Here is a 20,769-nt window from a genome sequence, read left to right on the forward strand (position 1 = left end):
CAAAGAAGTTTGAAAGCCACGGAAAGTTATTACAAACCAGTCCCTCAGTCCACAGGTTACGCAGCAGCTATGGAAAAGAAAAAGGCCTCTTGAATACCCGGGGGTTGCAATTTCGATTGTCTGCAAAACCACAGACAAAACAGTATTTTCCTAGGGTTTAAGAGGAGTCAGTCAGCATTGCTCAACCTTGCCTCTGTGGACGAGGCATACATATTGGATTGTCATGTCACCCTGTTACCCTTCTCCATCTCTTTTATATGAAAAGGGTTAATTTTGCAGCAGCAGCTAGACTGCTGCATTGTTGCAAAAGGTCGACCAAAAGAGCATGGAGCAACTTCACCTCTATTGTCCGTGGCCAGGCTTGGTACAACATACGTGGAAATATTTACCATGAATACAAAGATATTCTGTATATTTCAGCTCATTTAGGTAGCTACTGGATTTACTGGGTAGATGTTAACAGATCAAAGGGACTTGGGACTTGTCAAAGAAATTGAAGCTGTGCAAAAGGCCAAAATAATAACAGTAGTGTTACCTAAGCCATTCTTACTGGCAGACATGAGTCTGTTCAGACAAAGGAACTGCTTATTCTTTCCGAAACTAAAAATTAAAGGGAGAGGCTAAAAATGTCCCAGCAACCTGCTTCAAGCAGAGGTGACTGCAAGTGGGCATGACAAAGCATGCTGATGTCTGGAAGGACACTGCTAAGCACGTCGCAGGCTGCCACCACTGCCTCAGCACAGACATCCCCGAAGGAGCAATCATCGCAGCCTTCCCTTCACCAGGCCTAACCATGCTGGGGTCTTAAATCTTCCTTCAGAAGCTATGTTCACTAAACATCTTTTCTACCCCAAGCAAGCCTGAACAAACCTTTTTTGCTCATGTAATCAGACGCTGGAGTGCTTCATCTGGTAAGTCTGCATTCACACCTTTTATAGTTGAATTATTTCACCCCTGGACAGAAGAAAATACCCTTTTTTTTTTCTTTCTTTCTTTGTAAACTCTCCTGTTGTCCTCTTCATAGAACAGTACTGCACAAACCAACAGAGCTCAAGTCAAGGATTTTAGAGCCATTTATTCCTACAAAATTTGGTTGCTCAGAGCCGAAACACCTGCGTAGCCTGCAGTGGCTGTGCAGCCGTGCTCCAGCTCTACATGGCACAAGGCACTGTTAATGGGGGAAAGTACATCTCCTGGAGAAATATGGCTCACAGTAATAAGTTTTAACCTCTTTCTAAGACAAAGTATCACTTTTACTGTGCAACTAGAAAGCGAAACGTTGTCACAGATCATCAAAATGGGAAGAAAATGAGCTACAGTTACCTTACTCACAAAGGAATAGCAATCTGCTTTAACAGTGCTGTAATAGATGTTAAGGATAGCCATAACGTATCCCAGCAGAGTATCTTTGGTATTTGTGTAATTTGACATCCTACTTAGTATATAGCCTGTACTCAAGGCTGAAAAGTAAATGGGTAAAGCAGCTGTATGGTGCTTCTTACTCAAGTATTTTTATGACAGATATACAGCCAGCAGAGGTATTTGCACCCAAGATGGAAAAGAGCAGGAAAGCATTAATGAAGAAGCAGAGGTGTGAAATCCTGCACAAGGGAAAGGGTCAATTTATTAATACAAATAAGCATGAACCAGGCTGAGATTCAGTTGCTTCAGGTTGTTTGAGGTGCAGGCTAATTCTCTTCTCATTAGATCATGGTCAAATACAGCATAATGGAGGCCAAATCATACAACAGCATGTTAGCCAAATATCATACACAAGTGGATGGAAGCACAGACCTATATACCACGTCCATGTGCTCCTCCATGCATTTCTTTGATGAAACTGGTCTGTGAACACAGGTGGAATCTTGACACCAGCTAGCATTGCCTCTCAGTGGCTAACAGCTTTTTAATTATTATTGTCTTATTTTTATATAAGTTCTGAATTTCAGAATTACTGTTTCAGAACAATTTACTGTGTTCTATTTCACACTTACCCCTAAGAACAGAATTACCTGTGAGTGTTACAAGTGTCTGTGAAACTATATTAAAAGGATGAATGAAATTTTTGAGTTAATACTGAGCAATAAAGCTTCCAACACTGTGAAGGATAGAGGAAGTATTTTTTTTTTTTCCCCTCCACTGACCAGACATTTCACATAATAACCAGATCAGGTTTCACACCACCTTACCACTTGGACATCAGCAAGATCACTGTGACACCACAGACGTCATTAGCAAGTATGTAAATTCTCTGCTCTAAATACCATCTATTATTAACTGGCTGTATTCCCTGTCTAATCAAAACCAGACTGCTATCAAGTTCCCCAGAAAGAAAAAAAAAAAAAAAGAAAAAGAATTCCCTGTGCTCTGAAACGTGATACACTATAACAAGATATTTTATTAGGTTAACACTAGCACAGGAACATAAGCCATTTAGCTCTCTTGTCTTGTCAGGAGTTTCCGTGTCAGATATCCACTTCAAAAAGCAAAAGCCTGCTCACACACATCTTCGCTCAACCCCACCAGATCCCCATGATGCAGTTTTTGTGGGAGTCTCAGCAGGGTGCCCAACAAATATTCATCTGAATGTAGGCAAAGACAAGTCAAACACAAGACACAAATCTTAATAGACACATTTCTGGGGAAAAAAAAAAAAAAAGGGGTAAAAGGTCTCTGGGGAAGATACTCCTTCATTTCTACTTTGGACAGGAGCATGTGCTCTTTTCATTCTCCAGCTGGCTGGCAGCCTTTAGGTGGGAAGTTTTTTTCTACTTCCTATCTCTAGCCTACCTTATCTTCTAACCCAGAAGAAGATAAAATGCAAAACCATAATTCCTATTGAAGTAGTGTGCAGCCTTTTATTAAACCACATTTTTGTCTTTAGCTGCCACAAGTGACAGGAAAAAGGGAAGAGAAAGAAGAAAAAATTCCTGATCTATGGTTTGTTCAGGGTGCAGAAAAAAAAAAAGAGCAAAAGAGCACAAAGGCACTTACGCGCCTGGGCTACCAACTGTTCTACACCACATTAAATTAAAATAAATACTGCAACTGTACACAATCCTTGTGTTCAATATGACCGCACAGGGCTATATCAACTACATCTGCTACGTAACTCAGGCAAAGGTGATACAGATCTCTCTCTGTACCTGCACAATTGAGGCACAATCACCAGAGCATACACACAAAGGTTTGGCCTCACTACTTGAAGCTACATTTCTGTTTTGGAGTAAGAACTCCAGAGCAACATGCATCCACATGATAAAAGACTTGGCTGACAGCAATAACTGTGTTTCTGAAAAAAAATAAGAATTAAGTAGTTATATCAGACTGCATTAGGATTAAAAAAAGAAAAAAAAAAAAGCAGCACACACCAGCTACTGCAATTAACAATGCAGAACAATTAGAGATCACAGGAGGGGTTTGGGAGCATTCCTACTGACACCTTTGTGTTTCCTAAGTGGCAGGGGATGGAATAAAGCCATAAATCAGGAATCACTTGATCAGAACATTGTTTCATGGCTCTTTTAGAAATATTGACTCAATATCCTGCATACAAGCTATTTGAATCAATGTAAGGTGATAAAAAAAATCATTTTCTTTCTTTAATCAGGGTTGATCATGTAACAGTTTCTTTCATACCTGGCATTGACAACAATAATCCACAATCATCAATGAGATTTCTCTGTGAAAAAGGTAACACTATATTAGCACAGAAAGTGTAAAAAAGTTATTTCATGGGATGCCCATCTACAACTCGTTCCTCTAGGATTCCCAGCAAGAACCATACACAACAAAGCTTAATGCCTAACTGAGATGAAAATGATTATCTAATTGTGTCCATCTATCCTGTTTCATTACACTTTGATCAGTTTCCACCCTTGATGGAAGGTGAAATAACTACTGGAGGCTCCCTGCTCGCCAAGGGTCTCGCAATGCTGAATTTCCCATAATTATCTCTGCAATCTATGATGATGATCATCATCATTATGATTTTTTACTTGGGTATATCTCTTCCTCTACTTTGTGGAGCACTTCCACAGTCCATACGCTATCCTCCACCACCATGCATTTGCTGGCCTTTGGCAAATTCACATGGATTCTAAAATTCCCCACAGATGAATGGACTTATAATACAAAAGTCCAGTGTATAATGAAATTATAATATTCCTTCTTGTCCAGAAAAATGTTGAACAAACCTAAATGGTTCTTCTTGAACTACTGTAACATAAATGGTAACTGCAAAACTACTATCAAGATTGTAGGTGGTCTATCTTTAGAAATAGCCTAAACTAGAAGGAAAACAAAACAAAACAAAAACACACCACCTACCAGTAAGGAGAAAGGGTGTATTAGGAAACCTAGCAAGGGGGAGGGAAGCAGAAGGTAGACAGCCACTAGACAGTCTGATGGGACACACATTAATAGTCTGCAGGTTTACCTTTTAAAGGGAGTTAAAATTACCCTTTAACAAAGAAAAAAAAAAAAAAAAGCCAAAGTTAATGCAGCTCATTTTTCTGGGAGAAGACTTCATCATTTTACCAGGGTATCTAACTGCAGCATTTCATCTGCCAGTATCTACCCAGCACTCTCAAACTTAGAGATTCTTCTATGGCAAGATTCCCAGAGGGCTAAATCAATGAAGTGGCCACAAGAACGGATCTTTGTAATGGACACAGCTAGATAGGATTGATTCCTGGGGGGCATCAGGAACTGCTGTTTCATAGTAAAGTAACTAGAAGGCTTCCCCCATCCATGCACAGAGGAAGAAGGCTTCAGACTGCCTCTACCTCCTCTGTCCTGCTGAGTTTCTCTGCTGCCTATCTGCAACTTGCACATTATTTCCTGCCACTATTTCAGGAAAGTTTATTAACATTTCTCACCTTGGTGTGATTATTTTTCAAGGATGTAGGCAGAAGCCTGTCAGTGCCAGGTAGAAGACTGAGTTAAAGGAAGCGAGTATTTTGGGGTAGAACTGACGGTCAGTTGCCGGGTAATTAAGAAGAGGAAAACGTGTTCTCTTCGTACATACACTACAGTCCTGGTTCTCCCTTTTATTCAGGTGTCCCACCTACCTGCACTTAATTCCATTACTGTAACAGGCAGCATGCTACACCGTTTTACAAAGAAGAGGCAAGGGCTCTGTGCAGAGGGCTGTGTGGGAACAGCTGCCCATGTCCTCCTGCAGTCTCCCACTGACCCTCCTTCCACTGTCAGGAAGGAAAAACAGATGTTTTAAATATTTGTTTGCAATTTTCTGGCAAGAAAACATGAAAATGTCTCTAATTTTGGGTAACTCGGAGATGATCTAGAAAAAGCAAGATATTTATTTCCAAATAAAAATGGAGGAACAGGAACGAACAGGTTGTCCTACTCTCCTGTTATGTTCAGAGAAGGAACTTTCTGCGTGATGACAGTTTTTGAAGAGACTGCTGCTAAGCATCCTAGCTGGATCCACACCTTCCTATCAATTTTGGTTAGAATAAAGAATATCTAAAGAATATCACCATGTGTCTCAGATGTAACAGTAACACAAGTCTAAAAAGGTATGCGAGGTACATACAAACAGCAGCAATAACAAAAACAGCAGAAATTTAGCTGCTGGAAAAAGGTTGATCTGTATCAGATGTTACAGCTTTTAATGAGTAATAAATAACCTACATTTACCTCTGTGCATATTCTATTTCTCTCAAGTAATATCATTAAGGACAAAAGTTAGTGTGCTGTGATTACATGCAGGTCAGCCAAACAATTATCTTTTAACTTAACTCATAATTATTTGTCAACTGATATTACAGCATAACAAAAAGAAAAGAATGATAAAAATTGCATTCTGCCTTTTACCAGAAGTACATAATTTGCTTGTAAGCATTTTCTACTGCTTTCAGTAGCACATTTTCCCCAGGATCTACAACCTTTTTTAGCTCAAAAAAAAAAAAAAGATTCTACTCCTTTCAAAGCCTCAGCCTGTCATTTCTTTGCTATACTCAGTAACTGGACATTACCTTGTGCCTGCAACTGTAAGAGGACAGAACATGCCACTTAATGTTAGCAATATCTTACCATTCAGTCACTCAGTGCCCTCACACAGACAGACTTAATGGTCTCAGGACAAATCCTGCCTGTAGTGGAAAACAGAAAATGCTACCCTAACTCACCAGAAACAAGTATGTGTGAGAGGAGAAGCATGCTGACATTGAATACGAAGTGCTCTTTATTATATCTCTGCCACTTCTCTTTAATACGCAGCATTTTGTTTTCAGAGATACAACTTCTTTTCCACCAGCTGTCCCTGCAGTAGGGTTAACAGCTCCTTAGACAGGTTGAGCACCACCATAAATGTTCCAAATAACACACCACAAGTCAGAGGAATAAATGTCTTCTGAAGACAACACAATGGTTAAATCCCTTTTGGTGCCAGGCCATCCTCGTTGTCATTGAAGACCACTTGGAAAGTGCTATCTGACCAGGAACTTTTGGCTCACTTGGGAGGAACTCCATTTAATGATGAACTTTCCGCACACCACTGTTTTGGATGTGGATAATGACAGCACACATCTTCCGTTCAGTGATACCTCTGGGATTGCTCAAGCCCCTGAGATGAACTGCAGGCTTTGCAAAGAAGACATGCCTGTCACCAAATATGCTAGAGAAGTCCATTTTCTAAATCTATACAAATGTATTTAACTCCATGTAAAGTTTCCTGAATCACTAGCAGATAATCTCCTCAGATTTAACCTTGAAATAAATTAAATAAATAAATAAATAAACAAATAAATAAATGGATACTTGTACAGCTTCAATCCGTCACAGGCACCTATCCCCCGAGGAACTGTTGTGCTGGCAGAAGGTTATGGAGCCATAAAGTCCATCTTTAAACTGAACATTTTAGGCATTCCTTCAGGAAGTACAGATTAGCATACACATAAATCTCTCTCCCCTGTGCAATGGAAAATGCTAAAAGATTCCATGAGCCTCTACAACTCTGCAAGGATTTTTTTTTTCCAAGCAGAAGATAGCACGAGCCCTGTTGGTTGCACACTGTTTCCAGAAAGTACATGGAGGGAAAGAACACCCCGTCCTCCCACCCTGAAATGCACACGCTTATTTAAGATATTAAAAAAAAACAACAAAAAAACACACACAAAAAATTTCAATGATTCAACTTTTTGCTAGCTCAGCTCTGAGTGTATCAAAACCAAGTCACGGCCCTTGTTCTTCAGCTGAACAATCCCGCCTGCAGATTCACTTCAGCCAAACCGAAGTTACTTAGCCTCTGACGTTAAGTCACGGTCAAATAAGCACAATGCTTCTTCAGGGATCCACTTCTCGGTAAAGGCAGGATTGGCAAATAACTTCTAGCTTTGTTTCCAGCTATGAAATGTGTAAGTGATTCTCTAGCTTATGACAAAGCATTTCACAACATCTTCCGCTGTGTTCCGCAACACCCAGTCTTTTTACCCTCCTGCTGCCCAGGTTAGGATTGCTGAAAACTTTGTAGCCAAAGACCACTACGCTGTCCCCCACACGACACCTACCTTCTCCTGTGCAGCAAAAACTGAGGGCTAGGAAAAGGGCTGTAATTAAGGAGACTTTTCCATTTGTCACACTGGTTAGGACTAACCTCACTCCTGAAAGCACACTAGATCCAACTCTGAAGGATTAAACGCTCGGGGACAAAAGAGAGCATCGTGTAAAATCTCTCTGGTGATAAATTTTATCATCAGGCTCCCGGCCCCATTCTTAAGCATGGAATCAGATATGGATCTTGCATACCTGAAAAGCTTCGTTAGGTTCATCGGCACAGTTCTGTGGGGGGGATCAGGACCCAAGGCTGGAAGTCAGAGGGCTGTTTTTGGGGAGTTTAGGGAGCTACACCTCCCTTGTTTCGTGAACTCTCTGATGTGACTACATCAGATGGGACGAAGGACGTTTAGAAGAAACCTGGGTTATTGCTGTTCTCCAACCAGAAAGTTATTTCTGGCAACAGATTTCATCGTGATACTTATTTTGGGGATACAGCTGCTTGGGGATCAGGGCTACAAAAGAAAAAATAATGACCACAGACCCTCACAGACTTTCTTTACAGAAAAGGCGCCAGTGGCTGTTAAGTTGCTCTCCTGGAGCCTGCTTCAGATTAAATCTTTGTGCAGAGTTTTCCTCCGGGGAGGAAAGCCCCCGAAGAGAGGCAGAAAGCGACTCTCGGGGAAAAGCTGCGGGTTTTCCAGCGCCGTCCTTCCCCGGCGCCAAACTCCTCGCACATCGACGGCCACCACGGCGGGGTGGCAAATGGCCAGGGGCACTCGCCACCTCCCTCCCCGGCTAGCCAGGGACCCGACCCCCTTCCCCGACCTCTCCCGTCCCGAGCTGAGGCCGGGGCTCCCCGCTACTCACAGCCGCAGGGCGCCCCGGCATTCCCGCCTGCCTCCGGCCCGCCCAGCCTTCGGCTCCTCCGCCTCGCAGCGCTGCTCTGTCATGAGCACCATGGGCAAGGCGCTGCCTCACGGCCACCACACACCGCCGGGTGCCCGGGACAGGCCGGGCAGGGCCGGGCCGTGCTGCCCCCGCCCCGGGGCGGGCGGTGGGGAGGCGGATCCGGAGCTATGGAGGCTGAACGAGCAAATGGCCTCCGAGCGGCTTCGTAGGCGTGTGGAGGCGCTGAGGGGAGGTGCAGAGGGGCAGCCCCCCACATACACATCTCCGTCTCCCCCCCCCCCCGCCTGGATATTCCTTCCACCTGCCAGCTCCCCCCAGGATTTTCGTTTTCCTTTCTTTTCGGGCTGGTTTGTCAGCCCGGGTAAATCACAGAGTGTTGTGTAAAATCAGACAAAAAGTAACAGCCTCCCCCCCCCCCCCCCCCCCCACGGTGCTCGTCAGATCGAGGGGGCATTTGCTCGCAGCCCGGCAGAGTTTGGCGCAAGCCATCCTACCTGGCACGAAATGTGAGCACACACATATGGAGGAAAATGCTCTCCTTATCTGGTTAACACCTGACAAATAGTTCAGTTTGGGGAACTAGTGTTTTCACGAAGCACCGTAACACAGAAGGACAGAGTCTGTGGCTTTAGGGACGCAATCTAAAAAAGGCCAACCTTGGGATGAAAGTTCAAAACGAAGTCTCTAGGAAAAGGTCGATTTTCATGGCTTAATGCATTAGAATATATCAATGAAATTAATAGTAGTTTTATCACATTTTCTTCATCTACACTCATCTCAGCCACCAGACTCACGGGAGGTAAGGGGAAAACACATAGAAAACTCTTTGTGGATACCAGAGTAGGATATTGATGCTAATGTATCTTCCAGTGGCATTGATAAGATTCAGAGATGCTTGACACTTGCACAGTATCTTGAAAAGTGAAAGAACTAAGCATTAGGTAATGTTGCAATATATTCAGGAAATGGCTAAAGAGAAACAAGTGTCAAAGGTTAAAAGGATCAGGACTGCCAAAACTGGTTGGACATCCTGCAGAAAATGTGAGATTAATTTCTGGTCTTAACTAGACCGGATGGGTTTTGCTAGCTCCAGACCTATAAAATGTAAACTCCATGCACCAAGCTGGGTGGGAAGTAAGAATTTTTAAATAGCTGTACTTCTGGGAGAAACCATTAACTAATGTTTATGTATAAGAATGTGAAAACCAAGGCAAGCGCAGAAAAACAAATGAGCTGTAGTTTCAGGAAACATTACCCTAACCTGTTAGGTCCTGTATCTGTGAGACTTTGCTGCCTTATCCTCCCCTGTGCAGCACCTGAGCTGGTTTGGCATTCCCTCCATCACCACTGTATGCCAGACACAACCAGTGGCTGTACAGTGGTGTCCTGATTATGGAAAGGAAAACAGAATAGGCCCCACTTCAGGTGTATGGGCTGTGAGTAGAGCTGGAGCTGAAAGGCAGTGCTGTCTTCCTGTGTCTCTTAGGATCCAGGACCCTTGGCTAGGATGCAGCAACCTGTGTGAGGTTTTGGGTTCCCTGGGAGTTATTCTCACTGACAGTGTGCACTACCATGGCATGCACAGTATGTCTAGAACCAGCAGAAAAAGTAACAGGCTTCCCTTTGTTCTGTTTTTGAAGGCCTTTCATTACTGGGATGCACTGAAAATGTATCAGTTACTATTTTAGTTTTCTTGTGTAGCGCTGCTCCCTCCAGCAGAATAATGCTGATTTCCAGTAGGTGAGAGTCTAGCATTTAGATATTTGAACAGATAAAATCATTTGCCTTTTGAACACTTTGGCTTTCAAGCTCTGACAGATCTAGCTACAGCAGAGAAATGCTACTGCTGTCTGTTTTGCTCACTCCTCTCCAGAGATTTCTGCCTCGACCACAGTGGTGAAAAAACTGGGAAGAAGCTGCTTGGCCCCTGGAGCTTAGTCTCTGCAGCTGTAGTTTCAGCCAGCTCCATTCTCAAGGTATGCAAAACATTCTGCACTGAATAGTCAAGGTATTTGCTGTAAAAAGAAAGTGACATTCAAATAAATTGATTCCTGCAGCATAGACACTAAAAGTGAATCCTTACTAGATACTTTATCCCATATCATGGTATCTTAACCCTTGTCAGAGACTTGGTTCTGGCAAGTTTTCGATAGTGATTCTTCCAAATTTTGTTATTTTCCTTTAATATCAGTGGAAGTAGTAAGCCATGGCTCTAGCTTGTTGTTTTTGGAGGATTTGAAAAAGAAACTCTGTGGACAACCTTTGTCAAAATGTGCACAGTGCAGCAGCTCCAGAGCAAACGACAGATTCCAGAGTGATAAAAACTGTGAATGCCAGAATTCACAGTAGTAAAGAGAGAGAGAGTAGTAGTACAAGAGGTGTTATATTAAACTATCAAATGTACAGCTGGTCATGTGGGTGGAATATTCTCAAAAGCTTTATGCTTTTATTTTTATATGCTACAGCAAGTCTTAAATATGCAAAAAATCACAAAGGAGCCTTTACTGTACAGGTATAATTGCTGGTGTATAATAGATATGGTAAAGAGAATATGTCAAGATGAAGCCATCAACAACAGAGAGAGACCTGTTGTGTGAAAATCTGAACTGTATTTTTCTAGCTGGTGAAGTTCAGACTGGGGAGAGAAAAATAGTGTGTTAAAATTTCAGATTACTATTTAATATCTGCAGTACTAGTGATGCCAGGTAGGCAAAAATTGACATGCTTTCACTCTGAAGAGTCTCACCTAAAGGGTCAAAATTTCAAAGGAGGTTAGGAATACCTTTTTCAATAAGTAGGACCTTAAAATTATGTATAACACAGTGAATGAAGAAAAACTAGAGCTGAAATACTATGAAAAGCTTTTTTTTTTTTTTTTTTTTTTTTTTTTTAAAAAAAAAAAAAAGATACATATGAAAACAGTAAAATTGAACAGGGAGAGACTCACCAAGTCATCAAGTTCATTCCCTATCCCTATTCCAGTGTTTGCTATCATCATCCACGGGGAGTCCTTAATCTCCACTTGTCTTGAATAACATGAGGAAGGGAAGGGTAAAGGGGCCCAATGAGACACACCTAGAAGGTCAGTATAAAACAGCAGTAGGACTACCACTCATGCCTAGGGATTCTTGGATATAATATGGCCAATGAAAGATAAAAAAAAAAAAAAAGGCAATCTAGCTGGAAATAACCTGGGTCAGAAGAGATTGTGATAATCAGCATTATTTAACTTGTATTTTTATTTCAGTACAGTAATTAAGGATATTCATAAAGTATTTCTCAGTTTATATGGTGGATATCAGCATGCCTAATGTGAGCAAACTTCCTTGGGACAGAACAAAGCAGGAAGTGACTACAGTGACATACAGGGTTATATATACATGACTACAGTATATATTGAGCACATATCTATCTACTCAGTAGAGAATTATTCTGTAATTGTTTGTGCCATTCCTTCTCCTAAGTCCACAAGTTTTGCTCTGAAAGTAACTCTTCCATCTGTTCCTTTCAGTGTTACAGTTGATTTCCATGTTAAGAAAATTTTGAGTTTAAGACTGCGTAAAACAACTTTCTAGGAGATGGATGTCCCTATGTTGAAGATGAATTTGAGTACCTAAAGCTTGGTCTGGTGTCTTCTGCATAATTAATGAAGTCTGCTATCTGAAAGACCGTACTTTAATGTTTCATTTGCAATACTAGATGCAGAACAAAAGCTTTTCTACTTTAAACTGAAAGCAAATCTGATCTAAAAGAGAAGCCTCTACTACAGTAAGTGATGATTAAAATAAAGTCATTGAGTTTTATCTCTCACAGCATATATTATTCTTTCACATCCTTTGTCTGTTACAAATTTCAGTACAAAGTCAAATAGTAGAGAACTTGTAGGTAAATTTGGCTATTATATTCAGTACAATGAATTTCTAAACCATAGTGTTACAGTCTAAATGCTTTCCATGAATGAGGTGATTTTTATCAGAAATGTCAATTGGAACAGTTTCTCAAAAATGACAAAATCAGGTGCAATAAAAAAAAAACCAAAAAACCCAAAGATACAAAAAGATACAGCCTTTATAGTGCCTCAATACTATTACTTTTGAATGGCAGACCACATCTCAAGTTATATCTTTTCTTCAGTTTCCTATATGATATTCTGCATTGTTAGGATTCTGTAAAAGATACTCAAATGTCTTGGGAGCCATTAAGTGATGAAAGAACCATTAAATAAATCCTTATATTGCTCTGTGGAAATACAATAGGAAAGCAGATGTATGATAAATAGCATATGAATGGGAGCTGTGATAGTACCAGACACAAGTTAGACGCATTTGAGAAGATGTAAGTAAGTAAGAAAAATTAATTTCCAGAATGTATGTAAAGCACCCACAGGTCACAGTGAAATGACTTACAGCTTGGGAGGTGCAGACTGCAAAAGAGAAAAAAAAAATATATGCTAAAAGAGTGGTGCAGCACTGTAGAAGGTTACCCAGAGAGGCTGTAGACTGTATCTTTGGAGGTTTCAAGTCTCAGCTATATAAAACCACACCTGACCTGATTTAGTGTTGGTGATACTCCTATCTCAAGCAGGAATGCTCAGAAACATCTGCAAATCACTCAGCATACTTGAAGTGTGCTCAAAACGAATGGAATAAATCAACATTGTAAACAGTCAGTAGAAGATAACTAGTGCCAGAACGCAGTGAGAGTTTTGTAAAGGCTAAAAGGCAGTTTTGGTTAGCTGATCCCCATTCCCTGCCTGGATTAATATTTTCATAATTTATTCCTTTCTAAAAGCGTGTGATATAGAGACCTATGGCAAGTGATAGGTTTCATCTGATCATTTTGCTAGAAGTCCTATCAACTTATCCATCCCTGTTTTGGTTTAAAGGAGCCTAGATTACTGTGTTGGTTGTATGACCCTTCAGACAGGGAAGTGCCTGGGGCACGTGAACTAGGTTGGCTTTACAGCTAGCTGGAGCATTTCTCACCATAGACAGTGAGGGATGCTGAGGCTGTACGTAGTGGCTGAATACTGAAGGAAGTGGATGCAGCAGACCACACTGAAAGTATGCATTGTAGCAGCCAGCAGGAAAAAGCAGAAACATTTTCACAGAAAACTTATGGGGTATTAGTAATATGGTGTCAGCCTCCCTCATGGTGAATGTATAATAACATTGCACATGCATTCCATCAGCACATTCACTGTCATTTCAATACCAATGCCCTTCACACAACTTACTGTGTAAAGTCGTTGAAGACACACTGCATACTTACACAATGCATCAAAAGAAAAATATGAAAAAGGGGGGCTGCAATATGCAGCCTCAGCAAAGCACAGTGGAAGTGGTGAGGCAAAGGAACATTCTTCTCTCCCCAAATCATTCATGGCAATTTTCTCATATTCTGAACACAGCAGCCTTGGTACATGTAGTAGTTCATTCTTGCTCTCTACGAGATAGCATTCAGCCAGCTGGCACTGCTGAAAAGCACAAGTCACTGTCTCCTCATATTTCATGAGGAAAAAAAGCAGTCATAGCATATTTCCCAAGCAACACATTGCCCTGGATGCTTCATGGATGGCACTGTTAGAATGCGGTGATGCCTAGATCTTGTCACTTATAATGAAAGTACCAAATCCCATGGCAGTAAAATTCATTTATTTTCTGCATTTATGACCATCATTTAATGCTTTGCCCAGCTAGGCAACAAGAGCTAAGTAAAAATATTGCTTGTTCTGCTGTGGTGGATCAGCTTAGCTTGATTTGTTTGTAAATGTCCAAAGGAAATCCTGGGTGTCATGCACGTGTCACTTTTCTTTGTGTAGATTATGTGGACAAAATTTTCAATCCAGGTGCACCAGTATGTTACGGCATCAAACAGATTACATGTCTAATGAATAATGATGAATAATGTGCATGCATGTATGCAGTTTTTCGATCTGTGTGTGGTACAGGAGTGTATATATACATACACCTTCTTGGACCACATATACATGCATTTACACATTCATTGTACATCTAAATTTGGTGATCACGTTGTGAAGAGAATCATTCAGTCTCTGAGGAGCAGCAGTATATTAAGTATGTAAGAAAGTGAAAGCTAGCACAGCTTCCTTGAGGATACACTGAATCTTCCCAAAAAATATATATGTATATAAATAATTATATATATATAATAATATATCTATTGTCCAGACTTTCCGGGAGCTTAGAAAGGTATTGCTCTTATCCTGAGGACAGCAAGCTTAAAGTGATGGGCACAAGAGAACAAGATGACATGAAAAAATTCATGATGCTATGGGTTCTCACAGTCTACGCTGGAGGTGGTTGTGAATGATAAGCTGGATTATAATAATTACTGGATGGACTTGTGAATTATAAACTGGATGGATTTACTGTTTCATCTCACTCAGAAGCAGGAGTTATATTATTCTGAGGAAAATATTACCTAGGTACATCCTGGATAGGAAGGCCATACAGCATGAGCACCAAACCCCAGATACAAACCACTGAACTGTGAAGTGTTTGCTGGTGTTTCAAGTACTTGTAATTAAGCTATAAAGGCAACGTAATATGCCTTTTGGAGTGTGGTAGGTATGTACTTATCTCTTTAACTTTACTGCTTGGACTTGTCCGAACTAAGCCTCAGCCTCACAACAGTACATTGAATATGTTTCTGAGGTCTGTAATTTTAACATACAAGACATTTTGTTAAAAAAAAGTTCACAATCCCATATAAAAATTTTCAGCAAGAAAGCCTAAGTGTATGAATCCTTTGTTGTACCCAAACAAAAATGCAACTGCAATAAAACAGTCATTACAATTTATGTTACAAATTGTGTTACAAATATGTATATATATTTCTCTTATTCTGCTGTAGGAAAAATATTAGTGGCAGATCAGAGATAGAAAAAAACTATCAGTTTTTTTCTAAAACAGTTTAATTAACTGGTTTTTGGTGCATCACATTGAAAAATCTCTGAAGATGACAAGTCAAGAAGACCCTTTTGACTTCCATTCCCATGACTATGCCTTTAGAAAACATAATTCTATAATTCATTCATATTATGTTTTTTTTTTTTTTTTTCTTTCTTTCTTTCTGATTTTTTAATGTTACCTAGTATCAATGAGTGCCAATGGCCAATGCTGAACCCCTGCTTCCCCTTCCTGCCCCCTCCCTCCACGCCTTTTTTTTAAGATATCTGATATACTTAGATCTTTTATGCCTGCAGTTGATTGCTGCTAAGGTTGATCTTAACATATTTAGAAGTATGACATTGACAGAGCTTCTGGTATAGATCTGATCTAGTCACTAGTTCTGAATCTAAATTGCTGAAAAAACATATTTCCTTGTGTTCAAAGTATTTTATTTTTTTTCAGATTTGTTCTGGAGGTTGGTCAAAACCAGAAGGCTTGAAGTTTATCTAAAGTTTAGGAGATCTGGATGCAGGATATTGACTCACATTATAAAGATGAGTTCCGGTGGGGGAGTTGAAATCCTCATTTTCTGGCCAATATTTTGAGACTACTGGAAAATATTTCATTTTAATGTCAGAGTAACTCAATACATTCATACTGATAAAATGCTTAATATACATGTGTCCACATCTCTCTCTGATCTATTATGCATGGGTGACACCTCAGCTATAGCTTCAGAATCATAATTTGCTTCTGAAATCAGTTCTGCTCTGTGTCAGGAATAACATGCTGCCATGGTGATAAACTGTGAGCTCCCTAGTCTGAAATGTTAATAACCCCATGGATGCTGGAAAATTTGTGCTCATCTGCATGGTACCAATTACAGTGAGGTGCAAACGGAAGTGTATAAAAACTTGGGTATATTGGCAGTTTTGGGCCTCAGGCATGAATAATTAGGATGAACAGGAGCAATCGTTAATATAGTTAAATTGTCTCTGTGGATACATCTTCATTAATGGGAAATATCCTTTCAGAAAATAGGATGGTATTGAAAACAGCATGTGAAACCGCAGAGTCTGCATTTCTTTTTCCCAAGAGTTGTTCCCTTGATTTTTCACGTGCCTCATTTTAGATAAGCATATCATGACTGCATCAAACACATGAAAAGCAAGTTCAGTGAAAACAAGCCCAGTCCAACTGCTAAGCTCACCGTGTGCAATCATGCATGCTTCTTATTAGATTGCCTTGTATTTACAGCCTGTTATTCTGTATTTTCTGCTGATGGAGGTATAGTTTCATGCAGAGCTTTATGATCATACGATTCCTTCTTACTGGAGAAACAGTTGAATAAATTCTATTTCTGGAAGGCCTGCCCCCTGCCACTTGCTACTTGGCAGGGAGGTTGATTATTGAGAAACACAAGGCAAAGGACTCTGTTCTTTGTAAGGGTTGATCATGTTGCTATCAGAGTGTATATGGTAGCTTTTTGTGTACAGGTTATCTAGTGGTAAATAAAAAGTGGGTAAATCTGTCTGCTCAGAGTTCCAGGCTGGAGAGAGAAAAGAGGGCAAACTTCTTGTTGCCCAAATTACAAGTGGTTAAACATAACCTACTTGCGTTGAACCCTCTGTCCACCACTGTATTTACTCTGTACTTACTTGCCTAACTGGAAAAGATTAAGAGAAGCATAAAAATACATGTGTGGATGCTGTTTTAAAAAACAAGCTCTGACTAACTACTTCTAGGTAAAAGCCCCTGAGAGTTCTAATTAAAACTTTACATTTGTGGTTCCTTATTGTGTTCAGACTGTTGGACATTAACTCTCTGACATTTGAGTTGTAAGAAAATACATTATACAGGTATAGTATTAAAAAGCCCAAATAACATTTCACAAGGGGAAAAATGAGGCCAGCAGACTTATTTATACTCGTGACCCAATTAGTGATACAAGCCATCACCCAGCTACAAAGAAATTTAATTTAGTCACACAGAGAATAAATAGAGGTGCTCCCTGCAAATCAGTCTTCAAGGTGGACATGAGCAGATATGAAAGACAGAGCTTACTAACGAATTTTCATGTTGGTTAAGGAACAATAAATATTTAATGTTACTTTGAATAGCTTTTTAAAGATAATTTATTCATAATGGGTTGACATAGATAGTGGTGATGTTTACCTGTCCCTCTCCTGCAGTAGATGGGAAGGAATAAATGCAGAGTGCCAGCAACCCTCTGACTCTGCATTTCCTCATTTATCCATGCTGTCTAAAATGTGCACAATTTGTCCAGAACTCTTCCTTACAATGAATTCTACCTCATTATAACTTCACAACCCAACAAGTCCACACTTCTAAAGTAAGAAAAGAGATTTCACCTTGACAATCATTTGCAATTGCTCTATCAGAAAAGCCATTAAATATCTCAACTTGCATGAATACTCCTTTTTCTGATGGTAGAATTTCTCTTGAAACATAACTTAATAAGCATTGTAAAGTTTCCTATAGGCCAAAACATACATCAAAATATTTTGTCAAATTCCCTGTTCTATCCCAGTTTAAATTTGTTTTGTACAAAGATAGTAGATAGTATTTGATGACCTTGCAGAGGTCATTTAAAGACTTGAGTTTATATACTAGCATACACACTCAAAGACCTGCTTCAGTCTAAAAGTTACACGAAAAGAGAACAATGCCCTCCTGTCCCCCCTCCAACAAATTCCTCCTTTACACTCCCCTTCCCAGTGCAATCAGTAATGTAAGATAAATTATCAGCTCTGTGTGCATTGCCTTCAAAAATTAAGCTTCCCCATCAGGGTATTTCCACCATTGTGTTTGTACCGGTGCCCTCCTACATTGCTCCCCTGTCCCTCCCTGCATCAAGTATGTACAGAGCACCCAAACGCCCCTGAATTTACCTTATAAATACTGATCCGGAACTCTCTGTAGGGCTGACTGGAGGAGGGTCATTACTTGACTTTCTGAAGCTGCTCTGACTTTCAAAATGAAAAACCGAGTCTTCCAAAGAATTCCCTTTTCTCATCATGTTAATGGTGCTAACTGCAGAGTTAGGTAAGTTTGGGTCTGGAGCGATCCTTCAAGCGCACAGCCTTTCACTGCTGTAGGAAATGCATTCTTGGTGTGACTCCAGCTCGGGCTGGTTTTAAAATCAGTTAATCAGTAACACATTGATGTGACATCACAAGTTTTTTTTTTTTTTTTTTCTTTTATACCTGCAGCACTTCATAGATACACTTTGAAACAAATTTCATCAAATTTATGTCTTTGGAAAGTTGGTACAAATAGCAATAAATTGTTTGGATGAATTTAAGAAAAAAAAAAGCCAAGAACTCTTAATTCAAATGACGTTGCATTGCCAGCCTTGTGCTGAAAGTAGTAACATGATCTGTCAGAAATTCTACTTTGTGAATTATCTGCTGGTCTCTAATTTTCCAAGTTTGAACAACATGAGTATATGTTTCAGAAGTGACTATATCCACCTGTTCTGACATGCCAAAGTCATTACATTGCATTTCTGCAGTAACATATTTGTGCACATGCATGCAGGTAGTTGCCATGAAATAAAGTCATCACAGTTCATCCTAACCATGGAAAATCTTTTTAAATCTCAGTGCACCAAACACCAACTGAACAAAGCCAGTTTGCCTAATCATTTTTATTTATTCATTTTCCATAGGAATTGGCAAACATTAACTACAAAATTGCTTGGTTTTCTGTTTGTTGAAGATGACTATAATGATTAGGTTAGTAAAAGAAATGTTAAGGAGCATTTCTTTAAATTGTGAACCCTCCTATAAAACTGAAGCAACACCCCAAGATCTCCAGAACTTCAGCTAATCTTAATTTAGGGTCTGCATGATAATAAGCCCTAGTCTGTGAGACTGAACAAACATGCGGAGTGTAGCTCTCTCTTTCTCTTGTCAGTATCTATAAATAGATTGTGAAACAATACAAATGCATTTGGACTGTTCTCATATTTTGCTGCTAAGCTGAATGAAATCTAATCAAACTATTCTGTCTTTCTGAATGTGTCATTCCCTGTTCAACCCTCCCTCCCCCCAAGTCACACCTTCCTAAATACTTAAAACCTGGTCTTTGCATTTTTAAAGATAAAATTCATTTTGCAGACAGTACTAGACAAACTGTAATGAACTCTGCAAATGACAGAAACAACAGGAAGAACAGTAACTATTAAAATACAGGATTAGCATAACAGTCAAGAAGTAAAGGTAAAGATGAAACAACCATTTTCTTGGAAGTGAAAATTCCAAATAGATGCGACTCTTTCTTTTCTTGAAAGGAAAAAAAAAAAAAAAAAAAAAAAAGAAGAAATACACACTCTTGATCCTCTTAGATATTCCCTGTGAAACAGAACAAATGAAACAATCTGTATTTAGGAGCAATGTTCAAGCTGCTCAAAATTTTCCTAAGTTAATTTTTCAGAATGAATGCATCTTTCAGTAGCTATGCTATACGTCTTTGGTTCCTGCCATCTGAGCCTTTCTGTTACTTTGGTTCTGCTTGATTCTGTGTGATCATAGACTACAGACACAGGGATGGTAAGCTATGCAGTCTTTCTTTACTCTATTCCTATTCCATAAAACAAGTGATATAACCTTCAACACATACAACAAAGAAAAGCTGTCTTCTTCCTCTAGTCATAGGGAGAATTTGCCTTGGCTCTCTTGTTTTGTTGACATCTACCCACTTGTGATACTAAGTCCTTATTCTTTTTAAAGAAACAAATGTCCTTGTAACTGATGAGAAAACTTAAGTGACATAGGAGAGGCTGAGAGAACTGCGGTTACTTAGTCTGGAGAAGAAGAGACTAAGGGGAGACCTTATTGCTCTCTGCAACTACCTGAAAGGAAGTTGTGGGGAGCTGGGGGTCAGCTTCTTCTTGCAGATGACAAGTGATAGGACCAGAGGGAATGGCCTCAAGTTGTTCTAGGGGAGGTTCAGGTTGGAAATTAAGAGGCATTTGTTCTCAGAAAGAGCAGTCAGGCACTGGGATGGGTTGCCCAGGGAGGTGATGGAGTCACTGTCCCTGGGGGTGTTCAAGGAAAGGTTAGACTTGGTGCTTAGGGACATGGCTTAGTGGGTGGCATTGGTGGTAGGGGGGTGGTTGGACCAGATGATCTTGGAGGTCCTTATTGATTCTATGATTCTATGATAGAGAGCTTGTAAATTATTAGTATGAAATATTTATCTTTGAAAACACAGTATTAGTATATCAAAAAGTAATGAAAACCTTTCATGACAACTCTATTCCCTCTGGACATTAAAGAGCAAGTATAAGAGAGAGAGCAGTTGAATTTTTTTCCTGAATGGGTAACAGCAGGAATTTTTTCAGCAAGGAGCAACTATTACATAGTTTCCTTCCTTAAAGTTTATGTATCCATGTGTT

General features: G+C 40.0%; 1 protein-coding gene across 4 annotated transcripts in view; it reads right to left on the minus strand.

The window, feature by feature from the left end:
• Positions 1–18,437, minus strand: part of GRAMD2B (GRAM domain containing 2B) — a 42,735-nt gene extending 24,298 nt beyond the window's left edge. For 2 of the 4 annotated variants that reach the window (XM_082784247.1, XM_082784246.1), the window contains exon 1: positions 18,260–18,437. In XM_082784247.1, coding sequence (XP_082640373.1) covers positions 18,260–18,387 — 128 coding nt within the window. In that variant the 5' untranslated portion in view covers positions 18,388–18,437. Of the gene's footprint in view, positions 1–8,391; positions 8,534–18,259 lie in introns of those variants that run through there. The other 2 variants (XM_082784249.1, XM_082784248.1) reach the window with 1 other exon arrangement.
• Between the last annotated feature and the right edge of the window lie 2,332 nt (positions 18,438–20,769).

Source organism: Aythya marila (genome assembly GCF_965140915.1).
Source record: "Aythya marila genome assembly, chromosome: Z".
Lineage (NCBI taxonomy): Eukaryota > Metazoa > Chordata > Aves > Anseriformes > Anatidae > Aythya > Aythya marila.